This window comes from Peromyscus eremicus, chromosome 20 (genome assembly GCF_949786415.1).
Source record: "Peromyscus eremicus chromosome 20, PerEre_H2_v1, whole genome shotgun sequence".
Lineage (NCBI taxonomy): Eukaryota > Metazoa > Chordata > Mammalia > Rodentia > Cricetidae > Peromyscus > Peromyscus eremicus.
The window spans coordinates 3,827,339-3,852,250 of NC_081436.1; the positions used below are offsets into that span (position 1 = coordinate 3,827,339).

At 46.8% G+C, this 24,912-nt stretch overlaps 1 protein-coding gene across 1 annotated transcript in view; it reads left to right on the forward strand.

Moving 5' to 3' along the window:
• Window positions 1-24,912, forward strand: part of Lima1 (LIM domain and actin binding 1) — a 97,261-nt gene that overhangs the window by 47,544 nt on the left and 24,805 nt on the right. Inside the window, exons 3-4 of the mRNA XM_059247166.1 lie at window positions 5,341-5,386; window positions 13,828-14,292. Of these exons, the coding sequence (XP_059103149.1) occupies window positions 5,341-5,386; window positions 13,828-14,292 (511 nt within the window). The remainder of the gene's footprint in view (window positions 1-5,340; window positions 5,387-13,827; window positions 14,293-24,912) is intronic.

A 24,912-nucleotide genomic window follows, 5' to 3' on the forward strand; every position in this document is an offset into this window, starting at 1 on the left:
GTTTTGATTTTACTAGACAGGGTTTCTCTGTATAGCGCTGGCTGCCCTGGAACTCTCTCTGTAAACTGGCTGGCCTTGAACTCACTCACCTAGATCTGCCTGCCTCCTTGTCCAGAGCGCTGGGATTAAAGACATATGCCACCAGTGCCCAGCCTCAGAACTTTCTTTATTACATTATTTAATTAATTTGTGTATGTATTTATTGGGGGCCTGTAGCATGAATCTTAATTGGTGTTAATAAAAACCCGGAGCCAGATATTGGGGTAAATGCTGAAAGATCAGAGAGACAAAGGAACAAGCCACAGTCACCTCTCACCTCACCAACTCCTCAGCTGGAAGGACTGGGCGCCTGTCTCCTCCCGCCTTATATTCCTCTCTCTGCCCAGCCTTATCACTTCCTGTTTCCACCTCCCTAGTGCTGGGTTTAAAGGCATGTGTGCCTCCCAAGTCCTGGGAGCAAAGACATGAAAGATCTCAAGTGCAGGTATTAAAGGCCTGTGCCACCACTGCCCGGCCTCTATGGCTAAGTAGTGGCTGGCTTTGTCCTCTGATCTTCAGGCAAGCTGTATTTGTTAGATCACAAAATATCACCACAGGGGCCTGTGTGCCATGGTGCACATGCCACAGCATACATGCATAGGTCAGAGGGCAGCCTTTGGGAGTAGGCTCTCTCCTTCCGCCGTCTGACACCTGGAGATGGAATTACGTGTCAAGCTTGGCAGCAAGACTCCTACCTCCTGAGCCGTTCGCCGGACCAGCTGCAGGCGTTTTCACGTATAAATTGCAAGCTCTTTGGAGCAGGAATTGTGTCAGCCTTGGCTCTTTTCTTTCTGTCTGTCTGTCTTCTCCTTTTTTTTTTTTTTTTTAGATAGGGCCTCACATTACCCATGCTGGCTTTGAACTCAATACAGTCATCTACAGGTTGGAGATTTTAGCTCTGTAGTAGATCATTTGCCTGGGTTTGGTCCCCCGCCTCAGCCTCTCAGGTGCTGGGAGTGCAGATTTGTGCTGCCTCATGCAGCTGGTTCTTTCTCTTCTCCTCCTCTTCCTCCTCCTCCTCCTCATCTTTTTTGTCTTGGTTTTTGGGACATGGTAGACACCAATAACTATTTCTTTTTCTTCCCTTCCTCCTGCGCTCTCCCTCCCTTCCTCCCTCCCTTTCTCCCTTCTTTTTCTAGTACCAGGAATTGAACCCAGACCCTGTGCATGCTAGGCAGGCTATGTACACAATCAGCCTCCACCACACACGCTTTTCAATTTTATTCTTTTAGTTTTATGCGTGTGGGTGTTTTGCCTGTGTATGTCTGTGAACCACGTGCGTACAGTGCTCCTAGGAGGCCAGAAGAGGGCGTCAGATCCTCTGGGGCAGGAGTTAAAGTCAGCGCTCTGACATTTCCCCTCATCAACCTTTTTAAAAAACTGCCTTTAATCTCCCAACCCCTCTGCCCCAGCCCCACAGTGCCTGGCAATACTTACTCCTTGAATGAAAATTCAGCTGTTTTGAATCCTCACTGAAATGAATACAGAGTACAGAATTCATCTTGTGTTGTTTGCCTCTCTTGTGTGATCAGGATATTAATCCCTTGTTAGGATACGAGCTCCAAATGTTCCCTTCCATTCCACGGGAGCTTTTCACTCCGCTGATACTGTCCTGTGGTGCATAGAAGTCTTTAATTTTGTTGAAGTTCAATCCATCTGTTTTTATTTTGTTGCCTGTTCTTTTGGTATCATATCCAATAAGTCATTGCCAAATCCAGTGTCACGGCTGGATTTGGTGGCGCATGCCTATACTTGGAAGGCTGAGGCAGGAACGTCTCAAGTTCAAAGATCGAAGTCCACATGGGGTCTGTAGTGGATTCCAGGTCAGGGTGGACTGCATAGCAAGATTCTGTTTTTGAAAAAGGAGGAGGGTTGGAGAGATGGCTCAGTGATTAGGAGCTCTTCCTGCTGTTGTGGAAGGCTGGAGCTTGGTTCCCAGCACCCACATGGCAGCTCACCACCCTCTGTAACTCCCGTTCCAGGGGCTCTGACCTCTCTGACCTCCTCGGGCACTGTACGCACTTGGTGCCCATCCGTACCCTCAGGCACATACACAAAATAAAGTAGATAAATATTTTTTAAAGAAGAAAAGGAAAAAAGTCCAATCCTAAATCTTTTCTCTGTGTGTCTTTTTCTAAGTTTTATAGTTTCGGCTTCTGACCTGTTTTGTACATGGAATTCTGTGAGGACCCAGCTTTATTTTCTCGCATATGGGTATCTGGTTTTCCCGAGACAATGTTGTGGAGATGACTGTACTGCCCCTTTGGATGATTGTGGTGTGCTTGTCAGAAATCATCTGCCCATATATGTAAGGGTTTGTTTCTGGATTATTCTATTCTATTGTTCTATACATCCATTTCATGCCTCTACGCCTCTGTTTCCTTGTGGTAAAATGTAGAACATAAAATTTACTATTTTTAAGTGTGTGGCTGAGCGGCACGAAGGACAACCATATCCTTACCACTTTTGTCCACGTTACAGCCTCAGAACGCCGCTCTGTATGATACACTGTCATCCATTTCCTGCCCTCTGCTAAGGGACAGCCAGCTTATTTTCGTTCTTCAGCTGTTAGTTAATGCCACCATAAACGAAGTAACTTTAGAAGTCATTTTTGGCCAGGTGGTGGTGACACATCCCTTTAATCCCAGCGTTCTGGAGGCAGAGGCAGGTGGATCTCTGTGAGTTCAAGACCAGCCTGGTCTACAAATCAAGTTCCAGGACAGCCAGGGCTACACAGAGAAACCCTGTCTCCCAAACAACAACAAGAAGAAGATATCATTTTTCTTATGTGAGGATATCTGTAGGATACATTCTGAGAATAAAACTTAACATTTGTGTCTTTATAGTTTTGGCAAGATGGTGACAAATGCCTTCCAAAGAGGTTTTGCCTCTCCACTAGCCATGTTAGAGCTCGTTCCCACCCCCTCCCAGTGTGCCGTTCCCACCCCCTCCCAGTGTGCCGTTCCCACCCCCTCCCAGTGTGCTGTATCAGCTTTTGAAAACATCTCTACTTGATGAGTAAAATAGGTTTTGCTGGAGATGTAACTCACTTGGTAGAGTCTAGCATGCCCAGCACCACATAAAAACAGGGGCAGTGGTGCACATCTGGATCCCAGTGCTTGTGGGGGTGGAGACACATCTACATCCCAGTACTCATGGGGGTGGAGGCAGGATTACAAATTCAAGGCCAGATTAGACTACAGGTGAGATCATGTCTTTAAAAAGAAGGAGAGAGAGAGAGAGGAAAAAAAAAAGGAAGAACCAAGACAGGGCCAGGGAAGGAGTTTAATGGGTAAGAGCTCTTGCTGCATGAGGACCTCCTGGGGTCCCCAGCGCCCACATAAAAAGCTGAGCATGTCAGGTGGGCGTGGTGGTTCACGCCTTTAATCCGAGCACTGGGGAGGCAGACTAGTGAATCTCTGTGAGTTGGAGGACAGCCTGGTCCAAATAGAGTTCTGGGCCAGCCAGGGCTACATAGAGAGACCCTGTCTCAAACAAACAAACAAACAAACCAGGCATGACCCCATGTACCTGTAACCCCAGAACTGAGAAGGTGGCTTGGCAGAAAGCATAAGAGGAAGACATCAGTCAGTGTCCTTTTCTGTCCTCTGTACATGCGCTCTCAGGTGTGTGCACCTCCGCACACATGCGTACACCACCACCCTCTGTGTGTGTGTGTGTGTGTGTGTGTGTGTCTGTCTGTGTTTGTGTGTGTGTGTCTGTGTTTGTGTGTGTGTGTCTGTGTTTGTGTGTGTGTGTCTGTGTGTGTGTGTGTCTGTCTGTCTGTCTGTGTTTGTGTGTGTGTGTGTCTGTCTGTCTATGTGTGTGTCTGTCTGTGTTTGTGTGTGTGTGTGTCTGTCTGTGTTTGTGTGTCTGTCTGTCTGTCTGTGTTTGTGTGTCTGTCTGTCTGTTTGTGTGTGTCTGTCTGTCTGTGTTTGTGTGTATGTGTCTGTCTGTGTTTGTGTGTATGTGTGTGTGTATCTGTCTGTCTGTCTGTGTTTGTGTGTGTGTGTCTGTCTTTCTTTGTGTGTGTATGTGTGTGTGTCTGTCTATGTGTGTGTCTGTCTGTGTTTGTGTCTGTCTGTCTGTCTGTGTTTGTGTGTCTGTCTGTGTTTGTGTGTGTGTCTGTCTGTTTGTGTGTGTGTCTGTTTGGTGTGTGTGTGTCTGTCTGTGTTTGTATGTGTGTGTCTGTCTGTGTGTGTATGTCTGTCTGTGTTTGTGTGTATGTGTGTGTGTATCTGTCTGTCTGTCTGTGTTTGTGTGTGTGTGTGTCTGTCTGTCTTTCTTTGTGTGTGTATGTGTGTGTGTGTGTCTGTCTGTGTTTGTGTGTGTGTGTGTGTCTGTCTTTGTGTGTGTATGTGTGTGTGTGTCTGTCTGTGTTTGTGTGTCTGTCTGTCTGTGTTTGTGTGTCTGTGTTTGTGTGTGTGTCTTTTTGTGTGTGTGTGTCTGTCTGTGTTTGTGTGTGTCTGTCTGTCTGTGTGTGTATGTCTGTGTGTGTATGTGTGTGTGTATCTGTCTGTCTGTCTGTGTTTGTGTCTGTCTGTCTGTCTGTCTGTCTTTCTTTGTGTGTTTGTGTGTGTGTGTGTGTGTCTGTCTGTCTCTGTCTCTCTCAAATGAAACAAACAAGAATAACCCCAGGCCATCAAGTTTGTATGAACGAGCTGGAGTAACTGTATCCTTCCTATCAGTACCTTAGCTTGGTCCAAACTCAGGCATTACACGTAGTGAGACTACCTCACAGCCGTCTGCTGACAGCAGCTAAGGTTTCAGAGATGTTACTGTGTGTGTGTGGGAAACCGAGGCCCGTGCATCTTAGAATTCATGGAGTGTTGTTTTTAGTTGACTAATTCCAAAGGTTCCTGCTTTGTTTTTGTTGTGAGACAAGGTCTCGTGTAGCCCAGGCCGACCTCAGACTCCTAAGTAGCTGAGGGTGGCCTCGAACACTCCATCCTCCTGCCAGGACGTGCAGTGTATATCCAGTTTGTATAGTGCTGCGGTGGAGTCCCGAGCTTTGTGGATGACGAGTAAGCACTCCAGCAGCCGAGCTCGGTCCCCGGCCCCTGGCCTGTGCAGCTGTTTCTCACATCTGGCCTCATCCTCATGAACCATCGTTTTCTATCAGAGCACGTGACTGACTGCATGGGCCCCATGAAGTGTGGGCTGCATTGATTCTCTGCCTCTTCTGGGAGACTTGATTAAAGACAAACGCTGGCAGAAATAGGTGTGCAGATAGCTTTCTAAAAACGGGGAGAGGAAAAGTAACGCTTAATTTGAAGACATCTTTTTCTCCCTTCTCCGAAGGTACCAGAAAGCAGCTGAGGAGTCAAACACGGAAAAGAAGAGAAATGTAAGTACTCAGAGGCCCCAGGGCAGGTGGAACCTAAGCAGTCTGTGTGGCCAAGCCACCTGCCCCTCTGTGGAGCCTGGGCTCCGTGTCAGCTGAGCTGGACATTTGTGCCAGCTGGTCTGATGTGTGAGCCATTTGCTGGGAGAAGTTGGCTTAGGTGCAGGGAATCCCATTTCAGTTTCTTTCCTTTTGAGCCCCCCCCCTTTTTTTTTCCTGTACTGAGTAAAGGATGGAAGACGGAATGCTACTAAAGTTAATAAAATGACCACCCCATCAGCTCCAATGAGAGCAGGTTTCCTGGGCCACCATGCCTTTCTCCAAACGGAACAATCCACATTTCAAAGGAAGTACCAGCTGCACTCCCCCGCTGGGTTCTTTACTGGAAGCTGGCTCCTAGACCCGGGCTAGTTAGTGTGGTTGACAGCTGCGGGGTCCCTCCAGCACCCTGCCAGGCCATTCTCTACTCTCCCTGCTCTAGCTTCCTGCTGGGCCAGATCATTTTTCCTTTTTTAGGGTGGAAGTTGCTCTCACTATGTGCCCAGGCTGATTTTGAACTCACAGGCTAGAGAAATCCATCTGCTGTAACTTCTGAAGGATTTAATGTCATAAGGAACATGTCTTAAATGGGTGGATAACATTTACCTGTTGGCTTGTTCTCTCTAGGGGAGCAATAATAACTGGGTCTTGAGCTTAATTTTCCTGAGATATGAAAATCGAGCGCCCTGGTACAGTAACAGAAAAAAGCATTTGGTCCTGGTGATTCATACCAATAATCCTAGCACTCAGAAAGCTGAAGCAGGAGGATTGCTGCAAGTCTGAGGTCTACCTGAGCTACACGATGAGGTTGAGACCAGCCTCTCCTGCAATGTAAACCCTGTTAAAAAAGCAAAGACAAAAGAAAAGAAAAAACAGCCACCATTATCCACTCAGCAGCTGCTCTCTCTCTCCTGCCTGTTTCCCCGATTCTCCCGTTTTTCCCTTTTACTTAGTTAAGTTTTTGAGGACACCTACTGGGTGCTAAGGAGTGGTTTAGACACTGCCGGGCGGTGGTGGCACACAACTTTAATCCCAGCACTCGGGAGGCAGAGCCAGGCGGATCTCTGTGAGTTCGAGGCCAGCATGGTCCACAGAGCAAGATCCAGGACAGGCTCCAAAACTACATGGAGAAACCCTGTCTCGAAAAAACAAAAAAGAAAAAGAAAAAATGAAACACATCTTCTTGGGAATTTTCATTCTGGCAGAGGAAATAATGACAAAAAAAAAAAAAAAAAAGTCAGGTAGCGGCTGTCAGTTTAAACCAGCACGAAGAAGATACAAAGAGTAGTTGAGGTATGGTCCTCTCATCTGGTGCTTGTTAAGTAACCCACGTCTGAGATCATGAGCCAAGGAGAGGAAAGATTTGGTCAGCAAGAACAGTATATACAAAGGTCCTGAGGAAGAGCAGTGCTGTTATGTTTGAGGTCTAGAAAGAGGAAGTTCTGCAGAGTCCTGACGAGGGTTTGAGCTGTAGCACTGAAGAGAAAGGACTCTGGAGAAATGTGCAAAGCACAGACGTGACCCAGCTTAAACTGCTGAGGAGCAAAGGCAGAAGCATGGGGAACGATTCTGGGCCTGGAGATATTGCTGGTCAGTAGAATACTCACCTAGTGAGATGAAGCCCTGGGTTCAGTCCCCAGTGCAGAATAAACCAGGTGTAGACGTGCCCACGTGCAATCCCAGGGAGGTGGGAACAGGAGGATGAGAAATTCAAGGTTATTCTCAGCTACGTGGTGAGTTCAAGGCCAGCCTGGGCTACATGAGACCCTGTCTCAAAAGAAGGAAGAAAGGAAGGCAGGGAGGAAAGAAAGGAGTCAGTTATGAGGTGAGTGTGGTTGGACTCACATCTCAGCACTGCTGGGGGGCTGAGGACAGCTACATAGTGAAGAGTTCAAGGCTTGCCTGGGCTATGTATTGAGACTGTCTTAAAAAAAGAAACAATGTAATGATTTAGGAAAGAATGATAAAGAGCGCCGGGCAGGCGTGATGGGCCACGCCTTTCATCCCAAAAGAACAGGGCAGCAGAAGTCAAGAGAAGAAAGTGATTCTTTTGTTATCTTCCTGTCTCAGCATCCCAAGTGCTGACGGGGGATGGGTTGCCCTGGGCTTGAAGAGAGCATCTCTGGGAAGAGAGACAGAGTCAGGCAGAGATAAGTTGAGAGCTGACCGTTGTGTTGGCAACAGAAAAGTCAGTGGTCACCTTGTATCCTTTGGAAGAGACTGGACATATTCAGAGTGATATGCAGACCTAGTGCTGTTTGGAAGTGCAGAGAACAAGGCCCGATAGGATTAGGCTCCCAACAGAGCTAGGCACTGTGGTGGCTCTTGCTTACAGCCCCAGCGTTTGAGAGGCTGAGGTAAAAACAGTGCTGTGAGTTTGAGACCAGCCTGGGCTACATAGTGAATTCTGGGCAGCTCTTGGCTAAAGAGAGAGGCCTTGCCTCAAAATAGGGTTCTAGAGAGATGTCTCAGTGGCTCAGAGCACCTGCTTCTCTTGCAGAGGACCAGAGTCAGGCTCCCAACACCCACCTGACAGCTCACAGCCACCTGTAATTCCTGTTAAGGGGGATCCGGTGCCCTCTTCTGACCTCTATGGCTACTCATACACATGTACATACACAGACACACAGACACACACACAAAGAGACACAAACACCTGTAAAAAGGGGAGGGGGCTTTGGGGAGAGAAGGAAAGGGTTCTAACACAGGCCTGCAGTCCCAACACCTGGGAGGTAGAGTCAGGAGGACCTGGGTACCTAACATGTTCAAGGCCAGTCAAGCTGGGCTATGGGAGACCCTGTCTCACAAACAGAAAAGGATGGAGGCGGTGGTCTGTCACAGCAGATGGCAGAGGCGACAAGAGTCCATCCGAACCTGTTTGGCAGTTGAGGTCGGTGAATGTGAATGGTAGTTAAGGAAGGAGATGGACCAATCATGTCAGCCCGTGGTTTGTCTCCCTGAGGGCCCGAGAAGCACAAATAAACCAGTGAGCTGTGCGCTGTGATATAATCAGCTTATAAATTTGAAAAATGTAGGCATTCATTAGTGGGGAATGGGGAAGCGTGGTACAATCGTGCAATGTAATATTTGTTCTCTATGGTTAAGATTTTGTATGTGTGACATATACGTGTCACATGCCTGTAATCTCAGCATTTAGGCAGAAGCAAGAAGAGGTCTGTGCTGCATAGAAAGACCTATCTTTAAAAAAAGGAAGAAAAATGACCGAAATGTGAGGAAATAAATGGACGTTGTAACTGCACCCTGTGCTTTGGGGACCTTTCACTGTGCAATGCAGGAGACAGCACTTAAGAAAACAGTAAACAAAAGCGACCACTTTGGAGCTGTCTTAGTTTTGAAATTGTTCTTGAATTAGAGTAATTAAGATGATGCTCTCCTATTTCTTCGTCTAAGCGAGTGTGGTGAGTACACCTGTAGCCCCAGTACTTAGGAGGCTGTGGCAGGAGGAGCAGGGATTGGAGACCTGTTTACAAAGTGAGGCATTGTCGCAAAACAAAAAGTCCAGCTGGAAAGATAGGCGAGCAATGCAGAGTATGTATTGCTCTCGTAGAGGACTGGGTTCGATTCCCAGCACCCACACCGGGCAGTTCACAATTACCTCTAATTTCAGATCCAAGGCCTCTGGCCTCTGAGGGCACTAGCACTCACATGCACATAACTATACTCAGACCACACACATATACATATAACTAAAAATAATAACAAGTATACACATGCACACACTCCCTTTATCAAGCTTCTGACTTCATGTCATACAGAGCTCTGAAAACATTTCTTAAAGCTGGGGGCTGGTCGGATGGCTCAGCAGTTAAGAACGGTTATGGCTGCTCCTTCAGAGGACCCAGGTTCAGTTCCCAACACCCACATAGCAGCTCACAACTGTCTATAACTCCCGCTCCCAGGGGTTTAGACACCCTAACACAGATACATGCAGGCAAAATGCCAATGCACATAAAAAAAAAATTCTCACCTTTAATCCCAGCACTCAGGAGGCAGAGCCAGGCGGATCTCTATGAGTTCAAGGCCAGCCTGGTCTACAGAGCAAGATCCAGGACAGGCACCAAAACTACACAGAGAAACCCTGTCTCGAAAAAAACAAAAAAACCCCTCAAAGCCATGGAGTGTTATGAAGTAAACTACTCATATTTATATTCATAAAATATTTATTCTTATTTACCAGTTTTTCACTAATGACAGAGAGCTGCTTTTCCTCTCTCGGGACAGAGAGAAATGTTGACGTACGTTTGTGAAGAAGTGACTGCCCTTGCTTAGCAAGTCCCTACACTTCACCATGAAGAGAAGTCAGTGCGTTTCCCCCGTGACCGTAGTGAGATTGGCTGCATGATAGCCTGAATTCCCAGAAATGGGCTTACTGTTTCTCTACCCAGGACATGGGAGCGCAGACTGGTAACCCCACCATTGCCCACATTCTCAGGTCCTTCTCGAGCTCAGACTGTACCTTCTTGAGATGTATGCCATGTGCACCCAGCCGTGTGGACACCCAGCCAGGCCCCCAGATTCCAGTTCCTGCTTTTCTGGAACCCGTCAGCCTAGCCTTTGTTTTTTTTTTTTTCATTTGACGTGTGTTAGGTCTCAAACCCGGGACAAATGGCTGAGGTGCCAGTCTCTCAGCGTGTCTGCCATACTCCACCTCCTACCCTACGCTCTGCAGCCCGGGGTCTGCACTGGGTTTTCCATCCCCCTAGCTTCTCTGATTCCTTTATAACCCAGCCATTTTGGCTGCACCTGCCTCCTGCTCTCCTGGCCTCCTGGCCACCTCTCTTCGTTCCTGCTCTCCTGGCCTCTTGGCTTCTGGCTCTTCCTTCTCTGCTCCCCACACTAGTTCAGTTTGTCAATCCTGTTCAGTCTGGTCTCTTCCCCATGGCTCTGCCTGTGCCTGTGCTCTCCCTGACATCAACCCCTGAGGAGCAGTCACAAACCCCCCCCCCCTTTTTTTTTTTTTTTGGTTTTTCGAGACAGGGTTTCTCTGTGTAGCTTTGCGCCTTTCCTGGAACTCGCTTTGGAGACCAGGCTGGCCTCGAACTCACAGAGATCTGCCTGGCTCTGCCTCCTGAGTGCTGGGATTAAAGGCGTGCGCCACCACAAACCCCTTTTACATTGTTTCTGACAGGGTCTTGCTTGCTCAGCAGCCCAAACTCCTGGCTTTGCCTTTGCTTCAGCTTTCCAGTTGCTGGAATCACTCGTGTAACCACTGTGCCTGGCTCCTCCCCCTGCATCATCCAGTTATCTTATTTATTTACTGTTTTTTAAGATATAGGTTCCTGGCTGCCTTTGACTCACAGACTCAGCTCTCCTCAGCCTCCCAAATTCCAGGATTACAAGCCTTAGCCACCATGCCCAGCTTCATCCTGCTTGTTTGTTTGTTTGTTTGTTTTTGAAACCATGTTCCATGTAGCCAAGGCTGGCCTTAGACTCCCTACGTAGCTGAAGATGATCTCAAACTCTCCCAATCCTCCTGCCTCAGCCTCAGCCTCTGCCAAGTGCTGGTGTTACAGGTGTGTGCCACTACACTCAACCCTCTGTGTTTCAAAATGACCTCCCTGAGGAGATTTCCACACGATGGCTCATCGACCCACCTCTTCATCCTACAGATAGGAGAGGAAGAGAGATTTATCCATGGTTATATATTTGGAAGGGACTGAGTTCTGGCTCGTCAAAAGTCAGATGGTCTCTATGTCAGGAGGGACCCTATGTCATACCTCTGTGTGATTTATTATCCAAGTCTCAAGCTTGCCGAGTGGAGTGGATCCGGTGCAGGGGGCTCTTTGGAGAAAGGAGGCTGTGTAAGTGTAGCGACCATTGTGGCTCTTGAAAACTGGAGCCTCTGTGACTCTGTGGTGCTTTGATAGGAATGGCAGCAGGACATGGTCTTAATCTGTGCCACTTACCCCACCTCAGAGAGTGAGCAGAAAGAATAATGCTGTAGCTCAGGCTCAGGATCCCAGGGATGACTGGTCACTGCAGTTGTTCATAAGTGTAGAGAGCCACGGTAATTTTTTGTTTATTTATTACTGTGTTTACATGTGTGTCCTGGAGATTGATCCCGGGCCTCACACATGCTGTAAAAGCATGTTCTACATATTTATTATAAAAGGAGAGCACAAATGCCATAAATCCTTCTCTGGGGAGAGGGCGAAGTGCTTGCCTGCAGACACGGGGATCTGAAATCAATCTCCAGACCCCATGTTTAAAACATCAGCTAGCACTCATGTAATCCCAACTCTGGGGAGTTGGAGACAGGAGGATTCCTGGAGTTCAGTGTCCAGCTAGCCAGCCTAGCCTACTTGGTGAGTTCCAGGGCAGGGAGAGACTGTCTTTAGAAAAAAAGTTAGTACCTGAGGAATGACACTTCTGGTCTACACATGAACAGACACATGTGTGCACACAAACATGTGTGCACATAAGTAAATAAGCTGTAACACCTTGATAACTCCTAGACTACTTTTCTTTTTTTTTTTTTTAAGATTTATTTCTCTATTATGTATACAGTGTTCTGCCCACGTGTCCCTGCACACCAGAAGAGGGCACCAGATCTGATTACAGATGGTTGTGAGCCACCATATGGTTGCTGGGAATTGAACTCAGGACCTCTGGAAGAGCAGGCAGTGCTCTTAACCGATGAGCCATCTCTCCAGCCCTAGACTACTTTTCTATGCTCATAATTATAATATTCAGTCATATTGTAAAATGGAATCTTCATGACTTATAATTTGCTTTTTTTTTTTTTTAATTGAAAAGCATCTTTCTATGTCGGTAAAAATACAATGATCCATGATACACATCAGAAAAAAGTAGTGTCCAGTCACCAAAGGAGATGCAGCTCTACCTGGCAGGGCTCCCATGAAGGTCTGTAGGGCAGGTGCAGGCAGGGACCGTGAAGACTCATCTCATCTGTGGCAGGAGGTAATAACTCTGAGGAGGCCGCTAGCTTTGGGGGACATTTTCCATTTGTTTTTATCTTTTGCCGCAGGGTCTGTGCTGTGCAGGCAAATCTTAAACTCCTGGGCTCAAGCAATTATTCCCCTGCCTCAGCCTTCCAAACAAGTAACTGGGAAAGTGGGATTTGTGCCTTAAGCCTTTTGTGTTTCCTCTGCCTCTGCTCCATGCTTGCAGCCTCCAGCCAGCGTTTAAATCGGCAGTTCTTCTGTAACTCTGTTTGTCCACGGCTCCTCCGTGAAGTGTGGCTCTCAGTGTTCAGAAGAGCGCTAGACCTAATTCCCAATATAGCTGCTAATCCCACTAATTCCCTGACGTCTTTCCGTCCTATGTCGCTTGTCCTTTCTTTCCTAGTTGAAATCCTGAGGTGTCCCAGGCAGAGGAATGGAGAGTAAGAAGGTCCTGGAGGTTGGTGGTATTTGGTTCGTTTAGGACTCTCAAGGCACACGATGCTTAAGACATGTTTCCACTATTATTCTATCGCATCACCTACAATTTACAGATTGTTTTCCAATCTGTTCTATCATTTTTGACACGAGTGAAAGTGAACCCTCTTAGGTATGTGTGTAAATGAGTGTGTCCTTTGAGTATCAGAGGGTAGCGGTTCTCTTTTCTTATGGGGCCCGTGTGTTTCTCAACCACAGGACCTGTAAAATAGTGAATTTTCCAAGATGGCTACAAAGTAGATATAGATAAGTAGTGGAGAAGAGAAAGATTAGATTATCATGCAGAAATAAACTCTGAGAGGTAGAGCATTTGCTAGCCATGCACAAGGTCCCTCTTTAACTGACACAGGAGCCTGGAAGGAAAATACTTACATGTGTGTAAATTCTGTCAGCTATATACTAATACCACCCATTAAAAAAACCTGTAAATCTCTAGATGTTATAGATAGATCCAGTCCTCCATGTTGCTTTCCATAATTATAATTGGAATTGCATAGGTACAGCGTCATCGTGGTTTCTTTTGTAAGAAAAAATTCCTAGCGTACTTCCTCCTGTACTTTTGTGGCATGGGGTGAACTTTTATTCAATAGAGTTACAATGTTGAGCTTTATTCAATATAGTTACGATGTTGACGGTACGTAGCGATTTGTTTCTTCTTCTTGCTTCCCCCCGTGAGTCTGGGGAGGAAAAAAAAGTCTCTCCAATGCAACTACCATGAGATCTAGGCTGTCCTTGCTGCTCACTTTGTCCTTATAAGGTTATCCTGTTTTACCACTTCCTGCTTCAGCTCCTGACTTTTCCCTCTTCCCCCTCCGGGCCCTGGGTGGATGCTCGCTCCTGTGGCCGGGCAGTAACTGCTCACAGCTGTCTGAACAGGCGGCGGACCAGGCGCAGCCTGGAGTTTTAACTTTCATTTTACAGAGAAGCATGTTTGGCTGTTGCAGCAGGCAAGTTATAACTGGCACTTATTTCTTGTTCCTCTAGAACACGGAGAATCTCCCCCAGCACTTCAGAAGAGGGACCCTGTCTGTGTTAAAGAAGAAGTGGGAGAACCCGGCGGTCGGGACAGAGTCCCACATAGACACCCTGCCAAACAGCAGCCGTGAGGTCGGGCACAGTGTGGACCACCCTCCCGCCCAAGTGACGGAGGGCTCTGCTGCTGGACCCAGGGCAGACCAGGAAGAGCAGACCCAGCCCAAACCTAGATTTGGATCTCGTCAGGAAGCCGTTACTCAGTGTCGGTATCCCGGCTCAGAGGACAGCCTGGATCTTAAAGCCCAGGCCACGGAAAGTCAAAACATGGAAAATTGTCTGGGAGATTCCAGGCATGAAGTGGAGAAATCTGAAATGAGTGAAAACACAGAAGCTTCGGGCAAAATAGAGAAATACAATGTTCCACTGAACAGACTAAAGATGATGTTTGAGAAAGGCGAACACACTCAAACCAAGGTAAGAGCCAGGAGGGCTGAGATAAGCTCACTGCGGAAAACCTGGAGTACTAACCGTTCTACTAACGGAGGCTGATTGTCTGTCTGGTCAGCTGGAGTAGAATGTGTGCTCAGTCTGTCTTTTGATTGGAGTTGTGTTAGTAAAAGTCTCAAATGAACACGGGTGCTGAGATTTGAGAGTCCCTGGTCTAGTTTCATGCTAGATCTAGCTCATTCTGGGATTCAGGTTAGTACCTAAAAATGAAGAGAGCTGGATACTGATAGGATTGTGTGCTCTCGTACACTTACCCTTTTTATTTGTCTTCCTGTGTCTTTTGTCATTTGTAGCCTTGGGGGTGAAATTGCTGCCTGAATGGCTGTCTGCCGGACACAGCTGCAGCCTGAGCGTTAAGGCCTGAGTTTAGCATTTAGACTGAGGCTTGGTTGTCTCAGTGCTAGCTGAATCCCTTCTCTTCTCAACTTCCTCATCTGTGCCTCCCAACAAATGTTTTTTATCAGCTCAACTCCTCTCCCAGGGAAAATCAGTGCTAAGAGTCCAGCTAGTGTAGCTTTTGGGAGTTTTGACTTGCAAATGCACAGGGTTGCATTTTCCTGCATCTGCTAATGAAATTTGATCCTTCATGTGGATTGCACACAAGTCCCCAGAGGGAATTACTTAACTAGAAAATGAGTTGCATATGCTGGTGCCTTACAGTGCGATCCAGGGGCTGCAGAGCTGGTCAGTTTTTCCAGTTTTCTCATTCTTTCCTACATATCTGGCATTGTGTACGGGATGGTTTTTTTATAACAGTCCTCATAATGAAATAAACACATCTGACGGGTAGCAAAGCCATCATAGACTCTAGATTTCAACTATGTGGGAAAGCTGTCTTTTCTTAACCAGATAGTTGGCCCAAATCCCTGTATTGGTGAAGTAAGAGTGTAAGGCATTCCTTCTGAGATGAAGCAAATAGCTAGCTCATCCTCTAGTCCTGGGCTGTGTCTGGGGTGGTACCATCAGTTCCTTCCAGTAACTCTCTGCAACTGCTGCCTCCCGCCCAGGAGAGGTCTTGATGGGAGACCATCTTGGAATGCTAGGAAGAATTTTCAAGGTTTTGAGGGTTTTTTTTTTTGTTTTTGTTTTTTTTTTTAGCTAGAACTCTTTTCTGTGTGTTCACTTTAACTCTGCTTTAACACTGGAACAATTGGCAAGAGCTGTAACCACAAAGCAGTTTTATGACATTTCTTAAACTCCCTTCTCAACTTTTTTAGTTCCCTGCGCCTGCCAACTCCTTCTTTCCCCTTTATGGTCTTAATAAAAAAATGTTTTTTATTTAAATGGGAAGAAGAATTGTAAATGGATGGAAAAAAATGTAAGGCATCTTAACTGGAGAGGAAGGGGCTTTGCTGTGACTCAAAGCTCCATTGTAAGTCCTTCTCCCAGCCTCTGCCGGGTGGGACGTCTGATGTCATACGGCACACACAATGTGGGTTCACTGGAAAGGGCTTGTGCGTGTCGGAACTGGCCCAAGGTAGGAAACGACTGGGGCAGCAGCAAACAAAAATGCTGATTATGTGTAAGACTACGGAGAGTTTTTTCTCGTAAATGTCATGACAAGTCTGTTTAAAGAAATAGTCCAAGGAGAGAGGAAACGCTCCACAAAGAATGACCCTTAGCTAAGCACGGTGACCCATGACTCACCTTAGCACTCTGGGAGGCTGAGGCAAACCGAGCTAGGTACCCTGTGTCATTCCCCTGACTCTGCCTAAGACGGGAAGGGAAGGGCAGGAGGAGGGTGGGAAAGAGATCCTGCCGCTTCCGTGTCGATGTTACACAGCCTCATGGCTGAACTCACTGGAGAATGTGAGTTACCTGGGCTTTTTTAGGTCTGGGTATTTGTGTGTGTGCCTTTCTTATTTCCTAAATTAAATAGTCCTTTGTCCCTTGGTTTTATAACTGTTTCAGAATAAGTGTAATTATCCATATAGGAACATCAGTTACTTTAAAAAGTTTTGTCCAGGGCTGAGACTATAGCCCAGTGCATGTGTTGGCCTAGCATTCGCAAGGCCCCTGGATTCAGTCTCTAGAACCACTCCCTCCCCTGTACACACACACACTCACACATATACACACTCAAACGAACCACTCACTCCCCTACACACACACACACACACACACACACACACACACACATATACACACTCAAACGAACCACTCACTCCCCTACACACACACACACACACACACTCAAAAGAACCACTCACTCCCCTACACATACACACAGACAACACACACTCAAAAGAACCACTCACTCTCCTACACACACACACACACACACACTCAAAATGTTTTGTTTTGATATGTGTGTGTGTGTGTGTGTGTGTGTGTGTGCGCTTGGGTGTTTAAGAGAGGGTCTCATTGTGTAGCCCTAGCTGGCTCTGGAACTCACTTCGTAAACTAAACTGGCCTCACTAAACTTACAGAGAGCTTCCTGTCTCTGCCTCCCTAAGGCTAGGATTCAAGGCTCACAGCCCTGTGCCTGGCTGTTTAGTCCAATATTTCAATCAAACTGTTAGGAAAGCTTCGTCTACGTTTAGGTTGAAGAATAACCAACCTGTCTGCAGTTAGACTGTGCTTATGCTGGCACAGTGTCACCTGCAGAAGGTCTGGGTCAGAAAGCTCCATGTCTGGGGATTTGGAAGTCTGAGAAGCACACTAGACCCCCTTCAGGAGGAAGACTATTGAAGTATCGCGCAGAACCTGCCAATTAATAACAACTAATGACAGATGAAGTTGTGATACTTCTGTCCTGCAATTCCAGCACTCAAGAGTTTTAGGCCAGCCTGGACTACAGAGTTAATCTGAGGCCTGCCTACAGCCTGGACTATATAGTAAAACCCAGTCTTTTTTTTTTTTTTTTTTTTTTTTGAGATAGATCAGGCTGACCTCAAACTCACAGAGATTCGCCCCTGAGTGCTAGAATTAAAGGTGTGTACCACCACTGCCCAGCTGAGACCCAGTCTTAAACTAAGCCAAATCCTAGAAATGATGACCATGTTTTTTTTAGTTTCATGTAACAGTGACATGTAATAGCATATATGTGCTGCAGTGGCATGAGACCTTTGAGAGAACAGAGCACCAGACTAGAGCCTGACTTTACCTGTACCAACTCTACAGCCCGCACTAAAGAAACAGTTGAGCTGGGCGGTGGTGGCGCACGCCTTTAATCCCAGCACAGAGGCAGGCGGATCTCTGAGTTCGAGGCCAGCCTGGTCTACAGAGTGAGTTCCAGGACAGGCACCAAAACTACACAGAGAAACCCTGTCTCGTCTCGGGGGAAAAAAAAAAGAAAAAGAAAAAAGAAACAGTTTATACATGGCTTCTTGTGGATGATGGTGGGTTGATTTATTTTGTGTGTAGTGTTTTGCCTACATATATGTCTGTGTACCGTGTGCATGCCCATGGAGGTCAGAAGAAAGCACCAGGTCCAAATCCCCCCTGGAACTGGAGTTATAGATGGTGTGAACTGTAGCTAAAGTTTTCCTGCCTGGCCCACAGTCAGGACAAATCTCTGTCACTCACCAGTCCCACAGCCACTCAGACCCAACCAAGTAAACACAGAGACTTATATTGTTTACAAACTGTATGGCCGTGGCAGGCTTCTTGCTAACTGTTCTTGTATCTTAAATTAATCCATTTCTATAAATCTATACCTTGCCATGTGGCTCGTGGCTTACCGGCATCTTCACATGCTGCTTGTCATGGCGGCGGCTGGCAGTGTCTCCCCCCTCCTTCCTGTTCTCTCAATTCTCCTCTCTGTTAGTCCCGCCTATACTTCCTACCTGGCCACTGGCCAATCAGTGTTTTATTTATTGACCAATCAGAGCACATACAGACCGTCCCACAGCACTGAACCATTATATGGATGCTAGGAATCAAACCCAAGAGTTTTGTTGTTGCTTTTTTTTTTAATATTTATTTATTATATATACAATGTTCTGTCTGCATGTATACCTACATGCCAGAAGAGGGCACCAAATCTCATTATAGATGGTTGCGAGCCACCCTGTGGGTGCTGGGAATTGAACTCAGGACCTCTGGACGAGCAGCCAGGACTCAACCTCTGGGCCATCTCTCCAGCCCCCTTGTTGTTGCTGTTTTTGTTGTTTTGAGGCAGGGTCTTATGTAGCCCAGGCTGGCTCTTTATCCTCCTGCTTCCTTCCAAGTGCTGGGATTACTGGTCTATCACCACACCTGCTTTCATACACCTAATTAATCTAACTCTTTACTGAGTTATTACGTCACCGGTAGCTTATAGCTTATGTATAGTTTGAAAGTGTAGGACTGTTGTAACTGATTTCTCACTGTAGCTGAACGTTTCTTGTAAAAGACACATCTGTATAAATTAAATTTGATGATTAATGGCTCACGTAACCCTTCAGTCTTTTGTGGTGAGATTATAATAGATCTAGATATAAAGGTGCCCTTGAGCAATTCTGATACTTCTCACTGTTTCTTCCCGAATGGCTGTTGTCAGTGTATCAGCGATCTGTCATCTTCTAATCTGTTTTGTGCCGACTAACTGCTTCCTGCTCCAGCCAGTCTGATTTCAGACATGTTGAAACTCAGTGTCAAGACTGGAACGTTACATAAGCCTTTGTGGGGCAAAGACACACCATGTGCGAGCCAGGGACCGGCGTCTGTGCTTCCTGCGTAGGGCTCACTCCTGACCAGACAGTGGATGCGCAGAGATGCCCGTCTCCACTGGCCTCCAGATGTTGCCATGCAGACCCTAGAACTGCTCAGGAACCTCTAGGGTTATTCTGTCCGGTTTCCTGTCCTCAGTTGGGAGATCATAACCCCAGCTTTACACATGGAGACAGCTGAAGTTAGAGAAGTTAGTGGGTATGCCTGTGCCATGTGACTAATCTCAGAACAAGGACTGAACTTGTGTAGGAGCATTCTATCGTACGACACGAGCTCCATGGATATTAGAACTGGTTACTGTCTCTGACATCTCTGGAAATTGGAGTGAACTGAAGATCGTACAATAGTGGTATCCTCACATACGCTCTCTATTCCTTATCCCCCCCCCCCAGACAAGGTTTCTTTGTGTAGCCCTGGCTGTCCTGGATCTCGCTCTGTAGACCAGGCTGGATTTGAACTCACAGAGATCTGCCTGCCTCTGCCTCCCAGTGCTGGGATTAAAGGGATGTGCTACCACCACCCAGCATATAATTGGGTTTTGTGTAGCTTTAGTCACTACATAACTCCCTGTTTTGTGGCCTTTCTCTTATTTTAGTTTATTTTTGTTTTGTCTTTGTTACATAGACCTAAGTGTATATCTTCCTAGTCCCCGCACTTCCCCTTTTATGGGGTCTATTTCATTATGCTGTGTAATCACTTCCTAATAATTAGATTCTATCTCTGAGCATCTTGGCAAAAATATTTTGTTTTAAATCATTTCTGTGATATGTACTGTCTTTAGAGGACACGCTTTTCTGGATGTTTTCAGTGTGTCCTGGAGGACTGTACTATGTCAGAACTACCACTGTCTGAGCACATAACCCCGCAAGCTCCATCAGCTGCTGCTTTTGTAGGACTCTGAGCTATTCTTTGTCTTTTGTGTGTACGTATTTGCCTGTGTGTATGTGTACCACATGGGTGCCTGGTGTCCATGGAGGTCAGACGAGGGTGTCAGAATCCCTGGACCTGGAGTTACATATGATTGTGAGCCACCATGTGGCTGCTGGCCATGGAACCCAGGTCCTCTGGAAGGGCAGCAAGTGCTCCTAACTGCTGAGCCATCTCTCCAGCCCCCAGGTTTTTAACTACTGAATTAGCCTACTAGATATGAAATATCACTTTTTTCTTTCTTTTTTTTTTTGGCTTATGGTAAGGCTAACAATTTTTATGGAACACTTAGAAATACAGAAAATGTAGAGACATTCTGTATTTGGTGATAAATGCTTCTCTTAGTTAGGGTTTCTATTGCTGTGATAAACACCGGGACCAAAGGCAGCTTGGGGAGGAAAGGGTTTATTTCACTCACACTTCCAGGTAACAGTCCATGACTGAAGGAAGTCAGGGCAGGAACTCAAGCAGGGCAGGATCCTGGAGGCAGGAACTGATGCAGAGGCCACAGAGGGTGCTGCTTATTGGCTTGCTTCCCCATGGCTTGCTCAGCCTGCTCTCTTATAGAACACAGAACCACCAGCCCAGGGTTGGCCCCCCCACCATGGACTGGGCCCTCCCCCATTGATCATCATTTAAGAAAACACACCACAGGCAACCGATTGGGGGGGCATTTTCTCAGTTGAGAGTCCCTTTTCTCAAATGACTCTCGTCTGTGTCAAGTTGACATAAAACTGGCCAGCACATCCTCCTATGTGCATTTTTTTTATATGAACGAACCATTTTGTTCAGAGTCCCTGAAGAAGAAAAAAAATTTTGAGACAGGGGTTCTCAGTGCAGTTTTGGTGCCTTTCCTGGATCTCGCTCTGTAGACCAGGCTGGCCTCGAACTCACGGAGATCTTCCAGGCTCTATCTCCCGAGTGCTGGGATTAAAGGCATGCACCACCACTGCCCCACCAAAGAAACATTTTTTATCACTTAATACTTTGAGAAATTAAGAGATTTCATTTATACCCCACAATTTCTATACATAGTTCTACAAAAATCCCATTTCTCCCTAAAACCTACCCTTCCTCCATCCTTGATTTTTAGGAAATATGAGAGCGTCCAAAGGAAGAGTCCAAGTGAGAGGGTGGAAGGCAGTGAAGCGGTCAGATAAGGAACTCTGCATAAACGCCGAGAGTCTCTTCTTTTGGAGAGGAGACAGGATCTCATGCCGCCCAGGCTGGTCTCAAAATCTGTCCTTCAACTTCTGATCCTCCTACTCCACTGCCCAGAAGCTAGGGTCACAGGCATGCGCCACAATACCTGGCTTGAGAGTCAGCATTTGCCATGGCACATGCTTTTCATCCTAGCACTTTAGAGGTAGAGCAGGCAAGTCTTTGTGAGTTCAAGACCAGCCTGGTCCGCATAGTTAGTTCCAGGACCCTCTCTTGAAAAAAAACAAAAGGAAGCTGGGCATGCCTTTGATCCCAGCACTCAGGAGGCAGAGTCAGGTGACTCTCCGTGAGTTTGAGGCCACCCTGGTCTACAGAGCAAGTTCCGAGACAGCCAGGGCTACACAGAGAAACCCCATCTCATCAACCTTTTTGGTGCTTTGTTTTGAGACCAGGTCTCACTGATCTCACTGGACCTGGAGCTCCATTAACCAATTGGCAGGCTGGCTGGTTATCAGATCCAGCGATCCACCTATCTGTCCACGCTAGCAATCGGGCTACACCCATGCATTGTCATACCCGGTTTATCATATGTTCTGGGGATCCCAGCTCAGGCCTTTACACTTGTACAGCAAGCACTTCCATCTGACTGAACGTGGTGACTCACGCCTATAACCCCAGTAATCGAGAGGCTGAGGCAGGAGGATTGCCATGAGTTCAGGCACACCTGAACCTTGGAGAGAAAAGAATTTTCCTGAAAATAAGGGTTGATGAGATAGGAAATCTGCCTTGTTAATCATTTAGAACCTAATTTCCTTTTCCTTTCCTTTTCTTTCTTGCTTTCTTTTTTTTTTTAATTCTAGGAAAAAATATTCTACAGACTCCTGGCAAAAAGCCCCAAGTGCCTACTCTCTTATTGGTGTATGTCAGTATATTTGATTGATGAATTCACGGAAAGTACTTAAGAGGCATTCACACAAGGCATGTCACAAGTCAGCTAACAGGGAAGGAGAACTTGCAGGGTGGGGTAAGCCAAGCCTTGGGAAATTCCACAAAGCCTTAAAATCAAATGTCTCGGCTTTTCTGTGCTTGGCAGGGTGGAACATTCCTGGAGTGTCCATGTGTCCAAGCAAAAAATTTTGGAATGATATATTCCAAAGGGGTGTGTGTGTGTGTGTGTGTGTGTGTGTGTGTGTGTGTGTGACACTACAGGACACACATTTGGTTTTTTGTTCTGTTTAGGCTTTTCTTCTCCCTTACATTCTGGAGAAATGCTGCTTCTCCCTGCCCTGAAATGGACTCTAGATCTTGCATTCTGGTCTGAAGGTGAAAGTGATAACCTGAGCCCTACCTGGGCCCTCGGGCGGCTGCCTCCTCAGAGCCACATTCTTCCTCAGAACTGATTCCCAGTTTCCCACAACCCAGGCTAGCCTTGAGCTCCTGCCTTGGCTTCCCAAGGATCTGAATTCTAATCCTATTCCACCAGACCAGTGTTTCTAAGGCTCCCAGAGTTTTCTTTTGTTGTGTTTTAGGTTTGGCTGTTTGGTAGCGGGTGTTGTTTTGGTTTGGGTTTTTGGTTTTGTTGTGAGATTCGGTCATCCTAACCCTTGTCTTGGCCAGCTGGATCCTCCTGCCTCAGAGGACGGCCCCTCATTCTTCGGGAGCTATCTGTCTTGTTTCATTGTTTGTTTACTTTATGGTTTTCATATAATACTCCGGGGCAGGGCTGGGGGTGGGGCATGAACCGTAGCACCTGTGTGGAAGTCGGGGAACGATCACAACAGCCAGTTCCCTTCTTCCAAGTTGACCCAACTCATCACTGGGCCTGGTGGCAAGTGCCTTCATCTCTGGAGCCACCTCACCACTTCTGGGGCTGCCCGGTGAGCTTCCGGGAACCACCTGTTGCCACCACCCCAGGACTGGGATTAAGTGTATGTCCCCATGTATAGTTTTTAAAAAAAAATGGGCCGGGCGGTGGTGGCGCACGCCTTTAATCCCAGCACACGGGAGGCAGAGCCAGGCGGATCTCTGTGAGTTCGAGGCCAGCCTGGGCTACCAAGTGAGTTCCAGGAGAGGCGCAAAGCTACACAGAGAAACCCTGTCTCGAAAAACCAAAAAAAAAAAAAAAAAAAAAAAGCAATGACCTCAAACTTTGGATGTTCCTCATACCTTTACCTCTAGAGTGCTGAGGTTATGAGTACAACACACCCCACTATTAATTCAAGTGCTTAAATGAAAAGAGCAAAGATAGGAAGCCTTATTCTGCAGGTTTCGTTTCTGTTCATTCTGTGGAACCTAATGCAGGGCAGAGCGTGGAACTAGGACCAGAGGTGAGCTTGCGGGCTGCAGCATGTACCCTTGGATTAGAACTTGGATTTTATCTTTGGCAGAATGTGAGTTCCTCTGTTAAGAAGAGGAACTTAAACTGGACGGTGGCGACGCACACCTTTAATCCCAGCACTCGGGAGGCAGAGGCAGGCGGATCTCTGTGAGTTCAAGGCCAGCCTGGGCTACAGAGTGAGTTCCAGGACAGCCAGGGCTACATAGAGAAACCCTGTCTCAAAAAAAAAAAAAAAAAAAAAAAGGGGAAGAAAGTAGAGCCTGATCACATTGTATTCTATATATGTATACGTGTGTGTGTGTGTGTGTGTGTGTGTGTGTGTGTGTATTAGAAAACACTTGCTTTAAAACAATAAATATGTAGGGTCAAGATGGCACCGCAGGTGAAAGCATCAGCTGGCCAACTTGATGATAAATTCAGATCCCTGGAATCCACAGTGGCAGAACTGTCTTAGTCAGTGTTCTATTGCTGTGAAGAGACCCCACGACCACGGCAACTCTTTTAAAGGAAAACATTAAACTGGGCTGGCTTACAGTTCAGAGGTTTAGTTGTTATCGTGACGGCAGCATGCAGGAGCTGGGAGTTCTACGTCTGGAACATGAGGCAGCAGGAAGAGACGGTGAGCCTGGCTTGAGCTTCTGAGACCTCACAGCCCACCCCTGGTAACACACCCACTCCAGCAAGGCCACACCTCCTATTAGTGCCACTCCCTTTGGGCCTATGGGGGCCATTTCCTTCCAAACTACCACGAGAAACAACTCCTGAGAATTGTCCTGACCTCTACATGTACACTGCAGGACATGTGTGCATGTGCTGCACACACACACACACACACACACACACACACACACACACTATAAAATAGGGATTTTGTTTTGTTTTGTTTTATGTTTAAAGACTATATAACCCACAATTCAGGCAGGAGGATCACAAGTCCAAGCTCAGCCTGGTCTATATGAGATCCTATCTCATCCTCTAGGTACCTGAATATAAATGGAGGGAGGCAGGAGGGAGAGAGGAAGGAAGGAGGGAAGGAGAAAGGTCACAGAGCTCATTTTCTTTTAGTTTGAGATGTGTTTGTAATTTCCAGGATTTTTCCTTTTTGTCCCAAAATACCAATTTCTGAATTGATCTTATAGCATAGTAACACTTGAACTCTTGGAATTTGAGCAATCACTGTTAATTTCCTGCCACGGTCCCAAATAATGCTAGCTTATTTTGGCTCTCCCGCTTAGACCCCCTCCTCCAGCACCAGGCTGCGTTGCAGCAACACTTGCCTTTGCAGGACAAGGAACATGGATGGAGCATGTCCGCCAGACCCTGACTCTAGCCTCGGCTTTCTGCTCTCCCAGAGCCAGAAATAGTGAGCCACATAAGTCATACAGATGTAGTTGATGTGAGTGGACCTGACCCGAGTAAGATGTGACGACATTAGGGTTTTATTTGTTTGGTTTTATGAAACAAGGTCTTCCTTTATAGCCCATTTGGAACCCAGGGCAGCTCTTCTC